This window comes from Octopus bimaculoides, chromosome 16 (genome assembly GCF_001194135.2).
Source record: "Octopus bimaculoides isolate UCB-OBI-ISO-001 chromosome 16, ASM119413v2, whole genome shotgun sequence".
In the NCBI taxonomy this organism is placed as follows: domain Eukaryota; kingdom Metazoa; phylum Mollusca; class Cephalopoda; order Octopoda; family Octopodidae; genus Octopus; species Octopus bimaculoides.
Window position 1 is genome coordinate 18,253,918 of NC_068996.1, and position 21,239 is coordinate 18,275,156.

General features: G+C 38.1%; 1 protein-coding gene across 2 annotated transcripts in view; it reads left to right on the plus strand.

The window, feature by feature from the left end:
- LOC106881676 (THO complex subunit 6 homolog) overlaps positions 1 to 15,096 on the plus strand; it is a 49,261-nt gene extending 34,165 nt beyond the window's left edge. For both annotated transcript variants that reach the window (XM_014932143.2, XM_014932142.2), the window contains exons 8-14: positions 1,544 to 1,621; positions 4,551 to 4,653; positions 5,790 to 5,842; positions 7,820 to 7,888; positions 10,166 to 10,279; positions 12,269 to 12,397; positions 14,969 to 15,096. In XM_014932143.2, the coding sequence (XP_014787629.1) occupies positions 1,544 to 1,621; positions 4,551 to 4,653; positions 5,790 to 5,842; positions 7,820 to 7,888; positions 10,166 to 10,279; positions 12,269 to 12,397; positions 14,969 to 15,076 (654 nt within the window). In that variant the 3' untranslated portion in view covers positions 15,077 to 15,096. The remainder of the gene's footprint in view (positions 1 to 1,543; positions 1,622 to 4,550; positions 4,654 to 5,789; positions 5,843 to 7,819; positions 7,889 to 10,165; positions 10,280 to 12,268; positions 12,398 to 14,968) is intronic.
- The last annotated feature ends 6,143 nt before the right edge of the window (positions 15,097 to 21,239 follow it).

The window sequence follows — 21,239 nt, forward strand, 5'->3', positions numbered from 1 at the left end:
AAAACACTTGATCATATATGCACACACACACACACACACACACACACAGAGGACACATATGGAGACAGATATCTATACATAACAGATGCATGTACATGGTCACACAAAGACACAAACAAACATAAAACGCAGCTCTGATAATGGACAGTCAACAACTATTGAAGAGGTTGCGAGAAGCAATGAAAATTTTTTAAAAATAAATAAGTAAATGAGTGGAAATCAAACTGGAAGCACAAAGCATCAAATTTTTGGGGAAGCGATTAAGTTGATTACATTGACCCCAGTATGTAACTGGTACTAATTTTATCGACTCCAAAAAGACGAGAGGGAAAGTTGACCTCAATGGAATTCAAACTCAAAACCTAACGGTGGCTGAAATACTGCTAAGCATTTAGCCTGGCGTACTAATGATTTTGCCAGTTCACTGCCTTAATATAATATAATAATCTGAAATAATAAATGTGAATGTCAGTGTGTCACTGTTTCAACTTTACTCCTAGAGGCCGTAGCCCAACATATCATACCATTTTGGAATCAAGCTGACTCCATGAGTAAATTAAAAACAGTCCAGGTTAAATCTGGACTCACAATCCTGAAATTTTGGATTCCCAATCTTTCATTACTGTGATGGTTTTCAGCGATTTTTTTATGTGACTTTTTGCGACAGATATGATCATCATTGGGATATGACTCTGGAGGAAGCAATTGCAACAAATTCTCCAAAATAAGTCAGAGATCTGTTTGCAGATCTTCCCATTCAGGAATTTCCTCCACTCAACACAACAGTATATATCAGTTTAACTGATTTAGAACAACTTTAGTGCAACCTGTTGAAAATAGCAACTAAATCTCCCTCAAATTACACTCTGCCATTTAGAAATAGACAATGTTGTTAATAGGGTATCCAAAGTGATAGAATGGTCATTTTCATTGTTTAAAACAGTGATTCCCAAAGGGGGCAGTGGAATGATCCAGCTGGGCATTGAAGAAAAGTGGGGTGATAATGGGGTTGTCAAAAGGGGACAATGGATGTAAAAAGAAACCCCAAATAATGGGTTAATTAGGTTAAGTTATTGTGCATTTGCTGCAAAAAAATGGTCAGTGGTTGTGGTGGTGGTGAGTGGGTGGGGCACTAGGAATGTGGCCAGGGTGCCAAGGGGACAGCAGCCTGAAAAAGGTTTGGCAACCACTGATTTAAAACGTCAATAGTTTCGATTTTTAATGTTCAACATACATCCGAAATAATATATTGTTTTTTACCTCTGTTCAAGTAGAACAGATCAAAGCATTCCAGCCATGACCATCACAACTGATTTACAGATAATATATCCATGGCTACATTACTGAATGTGTCCTTCCTTCTTTTTAAGAACTTGAGCAATGATTTCTGAGGAATTTGGATACTGCTTCTAATGGGTTAAACAATTATGTAGAGGCTCCTTCATTGGTTTGATATAGATGTGTGTGTGCATGTATGTTTCCTCTATAATAAATATTGTTGATGATTTCAACCTAAAAGTACTTTTGCTTCTTTCAACATCAGAATGGAGAGAAAAACCTTTATGCAGGATGTGGTGACAATCTTATCTACATTTATGATCTGGAAACTGGTTCATTAAAGGTAAATTTTATCAAATTATAATTATTATTGTTATTACTAATATTGTTTTTGTTAATATTAGTTCCAAATTTTGACACAAGGCTAGCAGTTTTGGAGGTGGGTATAAGTCAATTACTGTTGTGATAAGAGTTTTGCTGCCCCCTTGTGAAAGATAGACTAGTCCAAGTAAAGTATAAATAGCAACAGTCCAAGTGAATTCAAGGTTCAGAGTTTGGAGTCGAGTGAAGTTTGTGTGAGTTTGCAGTGAAGTCGGAAGTAGTTCACAAGGAATAGTGATTGTTGGTTCGTAAAGAGATTTTTTAATTCGTTACATTGTTGTTACTGTTGTCTGGTTATCTTATTTATTGTACATAACAAATTACATTACAACATGTAGCGACAAGGTTTTCGAAGCTTGCGTTGATTATATAACAATTAGTTTGTGATACAACTTGTTAAACAATGGAAGACCTATTAGTTTCCATAATACAGTTGCTAAAGCAACAAGAGCAGCAACAGGAGTTGCAGAAACAACTATTACAGCAACAACAATTATTGGAGATATATTCAAAGAAGTCCAAAAATGAGGTTTATTTTCGCCAGATGACGTTTCAAACTCGATTAATGAATTCAGTTATAACCCTGAGGAGGATATAACTTTTGCATCATACAGATATGCCGACCAGAAAAGTACAACCAAAAAAGAACGCCATATCATAATCTATGTTATGGAGGATAGGGGGCATACATTTCAGAAAAGACTGTCCATTTAAAAATCAAAAAGTTACAGTTGCAAAAGAATTGGTCACAAGAGTTCACACTACAGAACAAAATTACAAAGGTCAAACATTAAAAATCTTAGAGTGTTCCTGGCAGAAACAAAAATCAACTCCCAAATAAGAAAATTCATACATGTAAAAATAAATGGAATATGTATTAAACTTCAATTGGATACTGGAAGTGATATTTAAATAATAAATATGGACATATGGAAGAAAATAGGGAAACCTATATGGAGTAAAACAATGAAATCTGCTCGTAGCGTAACGGGCGACAAATTACATTTCATAAGCGAAGTGTGGACTAATGTTACATTTCGAGGGAAAACATGCAGGGCAAAAGTCTTTGTCGTTAAAAATGCAACTGATCTGTTGGGTACCAATTGGTTAGAATTATTCGATTTAGGAGACCTCCCCCATAAATTTCTGTTGTAAAAACATAAATGATTATCCTTCTAAAAGTAATTTGTCTGAAGAGTTAAAGAGAAATTTTTTTTAAATGTTTCCACAAGTACTCTCGCACAAACTAAACCATAGCCAAAGACTGAGAGCCCATGGTCCAGGATACATATCGACTATGCTGGACCAGTGAATGGCACATACTATCTAATTGCTATGGATAGCTATAAAAAGTGGCCAGAGATATGCAGATGTAATAAATCCACAGCAAAGACAACAATAAAGTACTTACTCGAGTTATTTGCTTGATATGGTGTTCCAGACACATTAGTTTCTTATAATGGAACATAATTCATGGCATATGAGTTAAGAAATTTCAGCAAAGTACATGTTATAAAGCACAGTCCTACCACCTGAGGTCAAATGAACAGGCGGAAAGATTTGCCGACACATTCAAAAGAGCTCTAAGGAAAGCTAGGACTGAGCTAGATAATGACGAAGCACTAGCAAAATTTTTGAGATTATGTAGAATAATGCCAAATCCAAATACTAATTCAGGAAAGTCACCAGCAGAGTTAATGTTCACGCATAAAATATAATCGATCTTTGATAAATTATTGCCAAGAAAAAATACGTATAAAGGAGACAAAAAATACAGTTGAAGGAAATGCAAGAAATAATACAAAACATTTCAAAGTTCATTTTAAAAATTATAAAAATGGTAACGAAGGTTGGGAGGGTGGCTGTGTAATCAAAAAACAACAACAACAAAACCTTAAAGCAAATCAGTTAAATACCAGAATTTGAGAGAATTTATGGTATATTATTTTAATTGAAGGACAACATTTGGAACATAAAAGACATCTTAGCCAGTTAAAGATGAGATATACAGAAGAACAAAGGGTAAAACCAATGGAAGTTTTCTATGATATGTTTGAAGTGCCAGCACCGAGAGATATTGCACCCCGTAGAATTAGCTTCAGAAAATGAAAATGGACTGAATATCTGGAAGTAATACCTAATGGAAAAGATATTAGATTTTCAAAAAAAAAAACCCAGTGCTAACAAGAGTATAATGAAAGAGTGCTGTGTGCAATGAACAGCACCTCTCCCTCTTTTTGTTTTTAAAGCTGTTGTATCTTAATTGTCGCCTGACTTTTAGGGTATTATAGTTTGTTGCACACAGCACTATCTCTTTTTGTTATACTCTTGTTAACATTCTGGATATAGTGTAAGAAAGCCACACAACTGTCTTGTGAAAATATCTCTTGTAAAATGTATAGTAGTAAAAAGCAGAGAGGTATCAGTTGCTGGCAAGAAGTGTCTAGCAGTAGGATTGCTAGATTCTGGGATTTCTGCAAATTTGCATGTCATCAATAGCAGTTGGCCACTATACATGATGTTTTCTCTAAAGTCAGTACCACAATATTGTGATGTTAGAGAAATATACATATTTGAAAAAAAAATCTCAGAAAGTAGATGCTAGCTTAACACTGATCAAATATTATATAGAACATTTAAAATAAAAACAATAAAAAAATTATCCAAAAATCTTTTGGTTTTTGATTTACCAATTTTACTTTGAATTTTCTTATATTTGCATGCAGTTGCTATTGGACTTACTGTTATTAACAACAACAGCAACAATAGCAGTAGCAACAAGAACAAGAACTATTTAACCACTTCTAACATCTGAAAAGTTTAAAAAAAAAAAAATTAAAATTTGTAAGTATTTTAGGAAATTTTTTAGAAACTAAATTTTATCATTGCAGTCAACATTGTCAGGACACAAAGATTATATACATTGTGTGACACTGTGTAACACTCGGCAAGAATGTGTGTCTGCTGCTGAAGATGGTACTGTCCGAATCTGGGGTAAGTTATGTTTCAATTAAAAAAAAAAAAAATACAAAACCTTAGAGCAAATCAGTTAAATTACAGAATTTGAGAGAATTTATGGTATATTATTTTAGTGATCCCAGAAGGATAAAAATAAAAAATAACCTTGGTAGAATTTTGGACTCAAAACATAAAGGAGTGTGATTAAAATACTGCGAGGTATTTAAATATAAAAGCATTGTAGTTTGCTTGAAACATAGAAGTAGAAAATACAGAAAGCTTCTAACAATGCAGAAAGTTGTATAAAAAACTTAATATTTCTGGTGCAAGGGCCCATCGTCAGAAGGAAGTAGTCCATAAAATGTCTAGTTACACCAGTTTTGTTATTTTATTTAAATATTTTTTTAAATGTTTAATAAGAGGTGGAATAGTAGAGCCCATGAGACATTTAAGGACCTTTGAAACCAGTGGGAGGTCTGAATGCATGAAATAATAGATTTCTTGGTAGTCGAACCAAGAAAGAAAGGTCAGGCTTGGCTGAACACCGGTCATGTGGGGTGAGAAGAGAGAGAGGTAGAGGCAGAGGGATAGAAGAATTAAGGAGGGGCGAGAAAAAAAGTGTAAAAAAAATATACCATGAACTCTTATCAGAATTTTCTTGTAGCAGAGGGCAAATAGGTGCAGAAATGGTGAGGTGAAAGCAACAAATTGATAGTCATAACAGTGTTGGCGAGAATGTTTCTCAGGATTTGTTCTGATTGTCTCTGCTCTGAGTTTACATACATGAGAACATGCAAGGCTGAGACAATTGGGGACTTGATGTATTGTAATTCTGTCTAACCCAGGTCGTCATTGAAAGTGGGTGTTGAATTGCTAATGTCGAGGCTGGTGATCACAGTGACATCAATGAAGATGATGTTGTAGCTGAGATTGTTCATGAAAATGACTTTACTTCACCTTATTTGACAATATAAAAAGGACCTTATAAGTGCAATACACCAACTATCTATTCTATCCTCCCTGCTGTCTAATTAAAATATTGTTCCTCGTTAAATATTATATTATGGTTGAGTTTCTGTTGGAGCATATCATGCTATTTAACTATTAATGACATCACTAAAACTGGAATTGTGTTATATCAGTGCCACTCTCTCTTTTTCACCATATTCTAGATGCAAGATCTTCCAATGAAGCCATTTGCATGTTGGAGCCATACAAGAATGAGGTAAATCATAATTGTATTCAATGATACCTGATTTATAATTTTTAATATTTCTTTCTTTTTACAGATTTATTTGGAATTATCACTTCTGTAAACTGCTTTCACAAGTTTCTGTTGATCATTTTTCTTAATTTTTTTTTTCCCATGTTATTCACATGTAAAGAATGGCCAACATTAGCTAAAGATGGAATGTATTTTTAACTACATACTTGGTTCAGTTTATCTATAGTGTTGTGAAATGAGAGAATGGCCAATATTATGTAAAGATCAAAAGGTTCTTCCTCATTTTCTCACTCTACTGAGAAATGACTAAATTACCCTGTTAATATATCTGCTATATAAGTTATGTATATTGTACCATAGCTTGAAACTGTGTGGTCTAAGATCCCTGTTGACGGGGCCATGATATTAAGTAAAGTATTGATACATATGCTATGCAAGTTAGTAGTTCCAGTTTTCTGTAGCTACTGTAATTGTTGAATATATAAATAGATTGGCTCCTTGTTTCTTTTGGATTAGTCAAATAGATGTAGACACCTCTGATGAGAATCCAATAGGATTCAAAAATTGATTAAGGTTGTTCATCATTTATCAATCTATAGAGAAATAGCTGAATTAGTTCTATTTATGTATCTACTATATAAGTTACATCTATTTTAACTACACATTGATAGTGTGACTGTCATACAAGCATTGCCATTTATTTACAATATTCTGCACAAACATGTCTGGCCATGAGGAACTGTTTGCTTGAAAATAGATTTGGCAACAGGAAGGCATCAGACTGTAGAAAATCTGCCACAGCCAACTTCGTCCAACCCAAACATGCATGATAAAGTGGATTCAATAATATTGATGATGATGATAACAATCTTTGGTTCAATATATTTCTAACTACATATGATAAACATTTCAAGCTCTTTTTCTCTTCTAAGTTAAGTGCTTGTCTTACAGGCCCCATGAATCTTCTCCATTTTGCCCTATCCTCTACATCCTCTTTCCCCACCTGTCACAAGACCTTTTTACCTTAATTTTTTTCCCATCACCTGTAGCCACATCTATATCAATCTTTCTCTTCTTCCTCCTCTCACTTATAGTGAACGGGAAGATTAGAAGAATGGGAAGAATAAGTACAGCATGTAGAAGGAGATGGTGGAGAGATGTGCAGGTATATAACAGGGAAGGCAGGGTACATGTACTAGTGTCCCACCCCCATCCCACTATTTTAACCAGATCACAGAGCTGGGAACCCTTTCAACGGCCATCTCTAGGTCAACAAAGACCAGACATAGGGGCTTGTTCCTGGCAAGATACTGCTTTGGTATCTTTCTAATTAGGAAGATGGCATCAGTAGTACTTCTTCCTACCACAAAATCAAATTGCATTACTTCTTGGTTAATTCTCTTTCTAATCAATTGAGCTATAACTGTAACCTCAAAAATCTTGTACTATAGTTTTAACTTTTAACATGCTGTATGATATGAATCTATCCAGTGTTGCAAATATCTGCCAGTATTCTACTGCCTTAAAGCACCCAGATCTTAATCCCTTTGTTTATATTTGTTTTAAAGGGAATTATGTACATCTCTGATATTAGAGGAAAATCTTTAATCCCTATCTATTTACATACCAAGATGGGATTTATTTTTGAAGGTTTTTTTTTATCAAAACCTTCGTGCATATCTAGTTAGTTTTTCTCCGAGACAGTTCAGCTTAGCTACAAATTTTATAATTAAAAAACATAAAATCAGCTTTTTTGTTTGTGATATTTGTATGTCCATGTTTGTTACATATAATGTTTTATTACTTCACATTTTTTTTTGAGTATCTCTTAGATGTGCAGTGAGTTAACAGCTATACATGAACATTATTATTTTTATGACAAATGACTAAGTCTTTTCTGCAATACTGGCAATTATCACAGGAATCTGACCTTAAGTAAATTATGTATTGTACAAATTACTTCTTCATTAATTTTAGATGTGTGGCCGTCCAGAATTTGGCAAGTGGTTAGGATGCGTTGCCATGGATACAGGAGATGATTGGCTGGTAAGTAATTAATTACTGTGGTGTGTGTGTGTGTGTGTGTGTGTGAAAGAGAGAGAAAGTGAGAATGAGAGTGTATGTGTATGTGTACGCAAGTGGTGAATCATTGTATTCATGAGTGAAACACATTTCCTCCATGGTGGGGTAAAAGGGACAATTTAACTAAAGTTATTTTTGTTGTTATCTAGTCTCAGAGCAGACCTAAGATCAGAGATATTCCAACCATGATTTTCACAGATATTTTCTTTAAAACACATGTTCCAATGTATTTAACAGCAAATTAGGCTGTTAAAGAGAGACTGAGAATGATTTCCTTATTGGTTATTGATTAATGTCATTACTCTGATATAATTGTCATGTCTTTTGATGACAATAATTATTTATTTACCACAAGGGCTAGTGGAGGCGCAATGGCCCAGTGGTTAGGGAAGCGGACTCATGGTCATAGGATCGCGGTTTCGATTCCCAGACCATAAACGACGGAGTGCCAACAATCACAAGGGCATTTGGGTTCCTTTTTTTTCATGGTACCTGCATTAGTGAAGTCACCATGTACCCTGCAGAACTAAGATCATTGACAAGTTAGGCTTGAGTCGGGAAGGGAGGTAGCTTTATGCTGAGAGATGAGGACTTAAAGTATGAAAAAAAGGGGCCAGAACAGAACAGGTTACTTGCTGAAGAGGAAATACCATCATTACTCATATATTAAAAAAAGTAGGTGGGGGTGATTGGTTGGAACTGGAAAGAAATATAATGATGATAGTGAATGAATAAGCAAGTCCTCAAGGTACAAGAAGGTGAATAGAAGTGAATGGAGACAGAAATGGAACAGAGTGGTTAGTAGATGTTGCTAGATTGTATGAGGAGAGTGAGGGATGGTTAGTGAGTGGTTAAGATGGTTAAAAGTGGGTGATGGTGAATATAAAGAATGATGAGCAAGGCTTGAGGGTTGTTGATAAATATGTTGAAGGGAAAGTAAGAGAGAGTAGGTGATGACTGTAGAGATTAGGTGGGAGGTGAGGAGTAGATGTAATGAATGGTAGACAAAGATGGAGGGATGATTGAAGGTACAGACAACTTAGAGGGAAGGTAAAGGAAAGCAGGTGGTGACTGGCAATACAGGAAGGGGTAAAGAGCAGTAGAATAGTAATAATAAGTAGTTACCAATGTCGCCTTCTTAACACTTGTGCCAGTGACACGTGAAAAGACATTCGAGCGAGATCATTGCCAGTGCCCCTGGACTGGCCCCTGTGTAGGTGGCACTTAAAATACACCATTTTGAGCGTGGCCGTTGCCAGTACCTCCTGACTGGCCTTCGTGCCGGTGGCACGTAAAAGCACCCACTACGCTCTCAGAGTGGCTGGCGTTAGGAAGGGCATCCAGCTGTAGAAACTCTGCCAAATCAGATTGGAGCCTGGTGTAACCATCTGGTTCACCAGTCCTCAGTCAAATCGTCCAACCCATGCTAGCATGGAAAGCGGATGTTAAACGACGACGATGATGATGATGATGATGAATAATAAGATGGGGGAAGGATGAAAGGGAAATGACATGTTAGTGTATAGGTTACATGAAGATATGGAGACAGACTGACATAGTACCATAGCATACTATTAGTATATCATAGTATCATTGCATACCATAGTATATCATAGTACTATAGTATATACATCATTGTTCCACAGCTTATAGTAATATATTGTACTTCCACTGTATATCATATTATAGTGTATCATACTATACCATAATATATCATAGTTCTACTCTAAATATTAATTGCTAGCCAGGACACAGTGTTTTGTTTTTGCAACCATAATATACTAGTATATTAAAGGTTTATAAGTTAATATTGTGTTTTACTTCTTTCTCTGTGTTAGCAGTACAATATTCTCATTTAAGTTTATCTATATAGATTGTCTATAGTATCCAGAACCAACACTGAAAGTTACAACATTTCGTATACAAATACGTTTATGTAAATAATGTAATCGAAAATATCGCATTGTTTACATAGATGTATTCATATATGAAACATCATAACTTTCAGTGTTGGCTCTAAATTCTATAGAATTAAACTTAAAAGCATAGTACAGTAGCATAGTGTATTGTTGTGTATCATAATACCATAATAGACCCTAATATCAGGCTATTATAGAAAATCACAAACCATAGTATGGAAAATCTCATTCTGTTAGACCTGTGACATAATTGAGATTAAACTCGAGTTCTTCAGGCTACTGTTATGTTCTGTTATCATGAATATGTTTCATCATTTTACAGGTGTGTGGTGGGGGACCAAAGCTCTCTTTGTGGCACATGAGATCTTTGTCTGCAACAACTGCATTTGATACTCCCAAGAGTTGCCAAAAACATGCTTTGATTCACCAAGATACAGTAAGTACAACATTACTCAATCTCTAGATTATTATTTACTTACTTAAACAACACACACACACATGCATATATACATCCATAAATATATTTGATGATGATCATTATCATTTTAAAGTTAGCTTTTCCTTGCTCACTTCATTGAGGCAGATTTTTTTATGGCTGGATGCACTTCTTGTTGCCAACCCTCACCTGTTCTCGAGCAAGGTCATATTTCCCCATGGTTGGACATGTTTATGGGGAAGACTGGAAACAAATGACAACATTTGTGTGATGGTTGCACTTCTTTGCAGCTGTCGTGCACTATCAAGACAAGGAGACACAAACACATATATACATATATACACTCATACACACACATACATATACCTACATGCACAAGTGGCTTCTTTTAGTTTCTGCCTGCCAAATCCATTCATAAGGCTTTGGTTGGCCTGGGGCTATAGAAGACATTTGTCAAATGTATCATTGAACCTGAAAACAAGTGGTTGGAAAATGAACTTTGTTAACCACACAACCATACCTACGCATATAATTACACATGTATGCATGCAGATACGTTACTTTTATGTTTGTTTTCTCATGTTCACATGGGTTGGATAGGTCTTCTGCACAGTTTCTCATCACATACTATCATCCTTTGCCACCTCCCTTGTGAAGCTTGTCCTCCTCACATCATCTTTCACCACTTCCTCTTCTTCCCATGTCTTTCTTGTTCTGCCTTTTACACCGTTTCCCTGGATTGCTTTGACATTTCTTTACCCAATTTTTTTTTTTTTCTCTTCACTGTACTTACTCAAACTGTGGAGGTGCAATGGCCCAGTGGTTAGGGCAGCGGACTTGCAGTCATAGGATCACGGTTTCGATTCCCAGACAGGGCGTTGTGAGTGTTTATTGAGCGAAAACACCTAAAGCTCCACGAGGCTCCGGCAGGGGATGGTGGCGAACCCTGCTGTACTGTTTCACCACAACTTTCTTTCATTCTTACTTCCTGTTTCTGTTGTGCCTGTAATTCAAAGGGCCAGCCTTGTCACACTGTGTCCCGCTGAATATCCCCGAAAACTACGTTAAGGGTACACGTGTCTGTGGAGTGCTCAGCCACTTGCACGTTAATTTCACGAGCAGGTTGTTCTGTTGATCGGATCAAGTAGAACCCTTGACGTCGTAAGTGACGGAGTGTCAACAAGTCAAACACATCTATTTTTGTGTTACTAAGAAGTGGTGCATCATTGTCACATCATCCTCACAGAAACCTGAATTATATCGCATCTAATCTTGTCTTCTTAATCAATTCTGCTATGATTCTTTCTGTCACTTTCAAAACTTAGTCCTTCATTATTGATTCCACTGTAGTTGCTTTTTTTTTTTAAAGCATCTCCTTTGCCACTGTATTATCTGGTAATGATACAGCGACATTAGTCATTATGAGTGGCCTCTTCTTGTACTACCTAATTAACTATGCAAACGACAAGTGACCAATATTGTGTCCTACTTTGCCAAATATTATCAGCCTCCCAGAAACGATCTTTGATGGTTTGACTGCTTCCCTACCTTTTAGTTTAGCTGGTTCATCTCTTGACTACACTTGGGGTAGCATTTCCCCTTGCACATTATCCTTATTCAGAAATCTCTCCAGTTAACATTCCATGACTTCATATACATATCTGTTTGTTTTTTTACATCTGTTTTCCTACTTTATCATGGGTTGTTTTACATTTGGGTGCTCTTCCTGTCATTAATCCTTACCTGTTTTCAAGTAAGGATCTCTTATTTCACATGTCTTCAAAGACATGAAGCGAATGACTGTTCAGGAGAAGTAACAACAGTAACAAACCACTCATGACTTTCATAGAGTTCAAATATGAACTAGACACACAGACATGCTATTGCAGTCACATCTACATAAAATTACACATATTAAATATATTAAACATTATATAAAGATTAACAAAATAATTAACTTTTATTTACAATTTTCCAATTCTTTCTCAGATTTTATCAGCCGGCAGTGAGCCCAGTGTGTTCCATTGGTCGCTAAATGGCGAACTGAAAGCTAAAATTCCTTGTACACCAACATGTGTCTTCAAAGTGGATGTAAATACTAACTCCAAAAGTAACAAGGTAATATAAAATTATCCACTTTTACATATTTAAAATGCCTCAGTTATTGACTAAATTAATTTTGTGTTCTTTATTTAGAAAAAGAAAAAGATTCCCCCTCCCTTACAAGGGGAGAAAGATAGAATATATATTGGTTTCAGATTTTGGCACAAGGCCAGCAAGTTCAGGGAAGGGGTTAAGTTGATTACATCGACCCCAGTGCTTAACTGCCACTTCTTTAATTGGTCATGAGGGATGACAGGTAGCGTCAACCTTGGCGGGATTTGAACTTAGAACATAAAGATGGATGAAATGCTGCTAAGAATTTTGCCTGGCATGCTAACAACTCTGCCAAATCACTACTTTATTGTGATAAAATATTGACTTCAAATTTTGGCAAAAGGCCAGCAATTTTGGGGGTGGGGTAAGTTGATTAGATTGACTCCACTGTTCAACTGGTATTTATTTTGTCAACCCTGAAAAGATGAAAGGTAAAATCGACTTTGGCTGAATTTGAACTCAAAACATAAAGATGGACAAAATTCCACTAAGCATTTTCCCCAGTGTGTTAATGGTTCCGCCAGTTTGCTGCCTTCAAGACAGACAATATATTGATGCCAGGTATTGTGTCCTTTTGTTCTCTGAATAGTTGTCTTTGTATTTTAGCAATACATAGTTACATAGAATTAATGTATTGTAATGTTTAGTGTTGAGGTTAATGCAAAGAATGAACGAAAGAATGAAACAAGGATTATGACAAGCTACTCTTATGACTGGCAGTTAAAAACATATTTCATGCAAACATTCAAACAGGCACACACACACACACACACACACACACACACACACACACTGTTGTTGCCAGTGTATGTAACTGGCACCCATGCCGGTAGCATATAAAAAGCACTGTTCAAACGGACCTCATGGAGGTATACTGTGTGCTTGAGAAGACCTGTCAAGCCAAGTGGCTAATGCTGGAGGCACATAAAAGCACCCACACTCATGGAGTGGTTGGCGTTAGGAAGGGCATTCAGCTATAGAAACCTTGCCAAATCAGACTGGAACCCGGTGCAGTGCCCCAGTTTTCAGTCAAACCATCCAATCCATGCCAACATGGAAAAATAGATGTTAAATGATGATGATGATGGTAATATATATGTATATCATGAGCTTTGTGTAGTTTTTGTCTGCTAAATTCATTTGCAAGAGGCTTCAGAGGCCCAGGTCTAGAGTAGAAGACACTCGCCCACAGAGTTGCATGGTGGGACTGAACCCAAACCACAAGGATAAGAAGCAAACTTCTCAACCGCACAGCTATGTCTTGGCTCCTCACAAATTTAACATTTGTTATTGGAAATGACTTGCATATTATTGTTGTTATTGATTGCACTCAATCAGATTTACTCATCAAGAGTTCGATAAATTAACATTAACAATTAGCCTTATATGTCTTGTATGGCCTTACTGTGATAATAAGACATGCAGTCACTATATCAAAGAAACTACAACAGAGCCGAAGTGAGCGACGTGAAGTCTGCCTCAGACAGGGGCAAGTAAATCTTGCTCTCAGGATAGGGGAGTTGTTACCCTTGATGTGATGAACCCAACCTTTTTAAACTGGATCATATTTCTAAATATTAGAATACTCTTATTTTATGTACTGTTCATGCACTTTTGGGTAACTTTTCTTCCATAAAGCACAGATACAAGCTTACACACAGACACACACACACACACACACACACACACACACACACACACACACGTATAGGCATAGCTGTGTGGTTAAGAAGTTCTCTTCTCAACCACATGATTTCAGGCTCAGTTCCATTGCACAGCAAATGTCTTATTATTACTCCTGTCCAACCAAGATCTTGCGAATGGATCTGTTGAAAAAAACTGATTGAGAAGTCCATTGTGCAATTGGTGCTCTACATGGTAATGGTGGTGGTGGTGGTGATGATGATGAGGGTTGTGGTGGTGGTGGCACTGATAATGATGAGGGTTGTGGTGGTGGTGGTGGTGGTGGTGCTGATGATGATGATAGTAATGGAAAGATGGAGTAAAAAAAAATCAATGGAGAGATAATAATGATGATGGTGATGATGATGATGGCCAAAACCACCATCACCCATGTACTGAACCTCTTGTCTTTTTTTCTTGTACAGTGGACCCAGGAACACATCCGATGCATCCTTTTATTTTTATAACAATAAGGTGTGATTTGAGGGTAATTTGGCTGCTATTTCTGCCAGAACAAGTAGCCATGTAGAGTTTGTCTTGTTAACTCATAACTGGGGAACATTCTTAAATTATTTTTCTCTGTTTCTATCATTCTCTCTCTCTCTCTCTCTCTCTTTGCACGTCTGTCTGTCTGTCTGCCTGTCTGCCTGTCTCTCTCTCTCTCTCTCTCTCTCTCTCTCTCTTTGCTCTTCTGTCTGTCTCTCTCATATCTTTTCTTTCTTTTTTTATTTCCTTCTCCTCCCTTTAACCCCCTTTTGTTTCCCCTTCCTCTATGTACAATTCATTAATGTTAATAACATCTTATATAATATATATATATATATATATTGTCTTCTAATCTATCTTCAGGTTCTATGTGTGGCAGGGAACAGTTCAAAACTCGATGTGTCTACCAACTTCCGTTATAAAGCTTTCTCATTGACATTTCATTCATCTGAAAATGTTTTCACCAAATAAAGACTATTTTACTTCTTTTATTTGTTGTTCTTATTTTTGCTTCTTTTACAATGTTTTTACATTCTGAGTTCTAATTCTGCCAAGGTGACTTTGCTTTTCATCCATTTGAAGTTGATAAAATAAATACTAGTGAAATACTGTTGTTGTTGGCACTCCGTCGCTTACGACGTCGAGGGTTCCAGTTGATCCGATCAACGGAACAGCCTGCTCATGAAATTAACGTGCAAGTGGCTGAGCACTCCACAGTCACGTGTACCCTTAACGTAGTTCTCGGGGATATTCAGCGTGACACAGTGTGACAAGGCTGACCCTTTGAATTACAGGCACAACAGAAACAGAAAGTAAGAGTGAGAGAAAGTTGTGGCGAAAGAGTACAGAAGGATTTGCCACCATCCCCTGCCGGAGCCTGGTGGAGCTTTAGGTGTTTTTGCTCAATAAACACTCACAACGCCCGATCTGGGAATCGAAACCGCGATCCTATGTCCGTGATTCCATTGCCCTAACCACTGGGCCATTGCGCCTCCACATCGGTGAAATACTAGGGTTGATGAAATCAACTAACCCTTTCCCTCAAAATTTATTATTATAATTATTATTGAGTGAGAGAGCAATGCATGCCATCAAAGTGATACTGGGGTAAAATATACAAAGGCCAGTATACCTATCATGACTACCTGTCTGATAAGGGTACACCAGGTACATGCATCACAACCATATGTGTGCGACATATCAAAATCAACAGTACATGATCTCGGGTCAAGTAGCCCATCCTGCTCAAAATGCCCTTGAATAAGATTTGTTTAAATATGATGAATAAAACACCCATGATTGCAGGGGGGAATTATTCAAACCCAAAGAATTCCTCACAACACATGGCTATGATGCTTCCCCATTACTTCTGCTCATGATCAGAGATGCACACATCATCAGCCACCAAGGGACATGCTCATCTGGTTAAGGTCAAGGAAATCTGTGATATTGTGCAGAATATTTGCTGTAACCCATCTTTTCTGCTAAAACTGTATTGAAACCATTTGTGGGGAAGAAAGAGAGAAAAACCCAACAATGCAGCACCAAGCGCTTCAACTGGTTGCACATCACAAGGTCCAACAGAACCTACTGAAGCAAGCCAGCATGCTCGCAGTAATACCACGGGCAATGGCAAGGCTAGGGTGTTGAGAAAGCCAAGCGCCCTCATGGACATCACCTGACACTTCGGTGAGGTGAGCTGCCAACATTTACAAGAACTTCGCGGTTAGTGGCCCAGTCTCTCCGAACGTCTCAAACGCCACAGGCTGGAAGAGATAGTTCCCTGTCAGATCCCGATACTTCAGGGTTTCGTTCCATTCGACTACGGAAGCAGTAACCCTCCCATTTAATGCAGCATCCAGGATGCGGGAGGGAGTAAAGGAGTCGCAGACTGTAGTGTCTCAAATGAGGCACCTACCTCTAACAGAGGGACAGTGGGTAAGACCATCTGGTCTCTTTCCACCCTGACGGCCCCAAAACTGAGGGAATTAACAGATCGTACACTTAATCCATCAACGAGTTTAACACCACCATCTATGCCACTTGGTTATAATTAGTGGGATCCACGTTGTTAAAAGAATTCAAGTAAGGTTTCCAGTCAGTGGATTCTATTACTACTTGTGTGAATTGTATTCTTCCTCGATAAATTAAAATAATTTTTGTCAGTGATAAATAAAATCTAATAAAGTGAATGTGCAAATGACTCTGTGTGTGTGTGTGCCTGTGCGTTTAGTAATTGTACAAGAGTTGTTGTAGTCTCCCAAACATCGCATAAAAAAACTAGAAAAGCACTCGGAGAGCTCAGACCTCCGCTGAGCAGCTCATTTCCACCCATATACACGCATGCTGAAAATCGTCCAATTTCTCAAACTAACACCGGCAAAAACATAACCTCCTTGGTAAAAAAAAAGAATAACACAGCCATATGATTTTAAGAAAAAAAACCCTTTAAAAATAGGAATCATCTGAAGCAGTTCACAATCACCAACATCAACAACATTGTCATTGCTTCCACTTCAACCATCAATGTTATCATGACGGTTACCTTGACAGTCACTTTCACCACCACAACCAGTATAACCACTGCAATACCATCATCACACAACTAACGCTATCATCAACACCACTATTATCATCATCACCTCAGCATCACACATCACACCGCTCCAGTCGCCATTATAACCACCGATATTATTTTATCCTCCTCCCATACTTATCTCGACCGTCGTCATCGTTAACACTATCTTTAAACAGCAACGCCACCATAGGTTACGTGGAAACGATGTGTTTTCAAGGAAGATAATCAAAGAATGTAACATTGTAATACTTCATGTAAAGTAAATATAACAAATGAAAAATCCTTCAAGAATCCATAAAAATTCTGGGATCACTACCAAAATTTCATCATCTGTTCCTTGTGTCATTACCAACTTTTCCTGCAAGTTTCATCAAATACCGTTCACAACTTATGGAGTTATTTTGCACACAGACGGACAAACCAACGCCAATGAAAACATAACATCCTTCCTTGTCGGAGGTAATTTAAAAAAAAAAAAAAGACAAACCCCAACGCATAGGGCAAGGGAAATAAATACAACTTATTTATACCAGTTCTCTCCCTTGATTATAATTTTCAGCAAATATACAACTAATATAATTGGCCCTTTTCGTTTATGCAGACGGTCAATTTAGCTTAGAGGTCACTTAATCGGCCATATCAGGTGCTTCCCTTCTTGCAGCTTCTTTCATGGCTGATTCTTCCTATGACTGAAGCGCAGTTTCTGTCACAATCCTTGCACACGAAGAGGGTGGCTCGGTGCTCTGCATTTCTGTTGTTTTCCTTTCACCACTGACGCTTCTCAACTTGTTTGTTTCTGTAGCTGCTCTCCAGCAAAGCAGTTCCTTCCTTCACCACAGTCCTCCATGTTGTTCTGTCCTCAGCCCTCTCTTCCCAGGTGCTGACATCCACCTCATACTTGGACAAACTGGTTTTGCAAGTGTCCTTATACCTCAGTTTTGGTCTTCCTCTTGGTCTCTTGCCCTGGGCCAGTTCTGCACAGAACTGTTGCTTCGGGATTCGATGGTCATCCACTTTCGTGACATGCCCCAGTCACCTCAGTCTTCTCATACACAAGATAGCTATCATTCTTTGAAGATTCGCCTGCGCCAGCACTTCAACCTTGGTAACCTTGTCGCGCCATGTTAGGCCTAAGATCTTGTGGGCACCTTTCCTGTCTGCTGTACAAGGTCCATGTTTCAGATCCATAGAAGAGTGTACTAAGAACACATGCTTCATAAATCCTGACCTTTGTCTTGATGTCTAATCGCTTGTTCTTCCATACTCGTTTTGTCAGCTTTTCAAAAGTTGTTGCTGCCTTCCCTATCCTGACGTTAATCTCATCATCAAGTGAAGTAGTGGAGCAAATGGTAGACCCTAGATAGCAGAACCTGTCCACTGTCTCAAACTCTTTGTCATCAAGCTTGATATGGCCTTTCACTGTGCCCTACTGAGTGAAGATGATTGTCTTCTTTATACTGATGACCAAACTGAAGGCCTTGCATGCTGATAATAGGTGATCCATCATTATTTGTATATTTAATTCACTGTCAGCAACAAGTGCCGGATCGTCGGCAAAGAGAAAGTCTTTTATTGTTGCTCTATTGATCTTAGTCTTGGCCTGAAATCTAGAAAGATCAAAGAGTAACCCATCAGTTCTCCAACAAAGGTAGACATCTCCCGACAACTCTTGAAATGCATACTGCAGCAATACAGCAAAGTAAATGCTGAAAAGGATTGGTGCTAAGACACAACCTTGTTTTACTCTGCTGTTGATGTTGAAGCTCTCTGATACTAAACTGTCAAACTGAATGGTGGCTTTCATGTCATCATGGAAAGAAACAATGAGCTGCAGCAGTATTGGGGGACAGCCACATTTTCCAAGCACCATGTACAGTCCTGATCTGCTGATTGTATCAAATGCCTTTGTCAGATCGACAAATGCTATATATAGTGGTAATTGCTGCTCCCAGCATTTTTCTTGTAGTTGACGAATGGAGAAGATCATATCCATTGTTGAGCGGTTAAATCTAAAACCGCACTGGCTCTCTGGTAGTACTCTTTCTGCAAGCTTCTGAAGTCGTTTCAGAATGATCCTTGCAAAAGCTTTTCCAGTCATGCTCAGACGTGAGATGCCTCTGTAGTTATTGCAACCTCCCTTGTCCCCTTTATCTTTGTAGAGAGTGATGATCTTGGGATCTCATATTCTGTGGAATTTTTACTTCCAACCAACACGTCTTTAGTAACTTGTATAAATGTAGAAGGAGGGCATCTTTGTTCTCTTTCAACACTTCAGCAGGTATATTGTCATTTCCGGGTGCTTTTCCGCCTGCAAGTTCATCGATTGCAGTGGAGAGTTCTTCTTCCGTTGGTGGTATATCAAGTCCTGTCATTTCGGGCAGCTGAGGAATGGCCTCATCAAGTTGTCTATCTCGCTCCTTTGTGTGCAATTGAGAGTAATGTTCCACCCATCTTTCCATTTGTTTCTTCTTGTCCGTCAGCTGATCACCTGTTGCAGACTTGAGAGGTGCCACTTTACTCACTGTTGGTCCGATAGTAATGCTAATCTTCTCATACATTTTCCCGATGTTATCCATGTTACTCGCCTGTTGAATTTCTAAGCATAATTTATCCCAGTACAGGTAAGCACATTTTCTAGTTTCTTTTTGAAGGTTGGATTTTAAAGCACGTAGCTATTGCTTTGTACTTTCTGTTGGCTTTCTATTGTCATTTATGAAGATCTTGCGCTTTTTCTCAAGGAATGGCATTAGTATTGATGCATTGGTTTGGATCCAGTACCCCTTGGAAAGTCGATCCGTTCCAAAGGCCTTCGACGCAGAATCATATATTGCTGATTTCATGTTGTTCCACATGTCGTCAGGGGATGAGCTATCTAAGTTTTGGAGCTGTTCTTCAACATATTCTTGATTTTTGGTTCTCATCGCTGGATCTTGGGTGTTTTCTTTGTGTTGATCTTAGATTTCTTTGGTTTTTCGGTCCTTGGTGTTTTCTTTGTGACCATTTTTACCTTGGCTATAACCAACAGATGATGCGTGTTACAGTCTGCTCTATGGAAGGATCTTGTTTGCTTCACAGTGTTGACATCATTCTTTCTGACGATGACGAAGTCAATCTGGTGCCAATCACCTAATCTTGGATGGCACCAAGAAACTTTATGCTGGTCTTTGCCATTGTAGAAGGTATTTGCAATGCACAGGTTGTTATTTGTGCAGAATTCTAAGAGTCTCTGGCCATTCCCATTGATTTTCCCCAATCCAAACTGTCCAAGGCAGTTGGGCCATGCTTGGTGATCAGCGCCTACTCTTGCATTGAAATCGCCTATGAGAAAGAGTTGGTCTGCCTTTGGGACACTGTTGATCACATCCTGAAGTTCCTCGTAGAACTGATCTTTCTTCTCATTTTCTGCTGTTAGAATCGGGGCATAGGCACCAATGAGATACGCCCTTCCAGTTTTAGTCTCCACTTCCATGATAGTGATGCGCACAGATATGCCTCGAGGAGTATGCCTCTGTTGTGTACTGTGAAACCCACATCATGGATTCTCCTCTCATCTTCCCCAAGGCCCTTCTAGAAGAATGTGTGATTTTTTTTCCCTAATGGAACCAGAGTCAGAAAGTCTTATCTCTTGCAGGGCAGTGATGTTTACATTCAGCCGTGTGAGCTCCCTGTCAATAATTGCCGTTTTCCTGCTGTCCTCTGTTTTGTCTAGGTCGGTAATGTCAACTATAGGGCTTTCCTATAAGGTGTTATCCACCCCTGATTGGAACTCTCCCGTATGACATGTACGCATGCTCAGTGACTTGCTTTAACAGTTGCAATCAGCTGAATGCACATTGCCAGTGACATTTGACATAATTACCCACACTCTGTGGTCAGGATTCTTTTTTTGGTTTGATGTCGGTATCGAAGGGATTACCAGACACCGGACAATACAGTGAGAGCAGCTTTCACTCACATCGTGGTATTCGATGCTGTGTACGTGTCTGTCGTGGTAAAATATGCCACTCCTTAACTGTTGCTTTGCTTTCATCAGTAGCACGAGGTAATTATGTCATT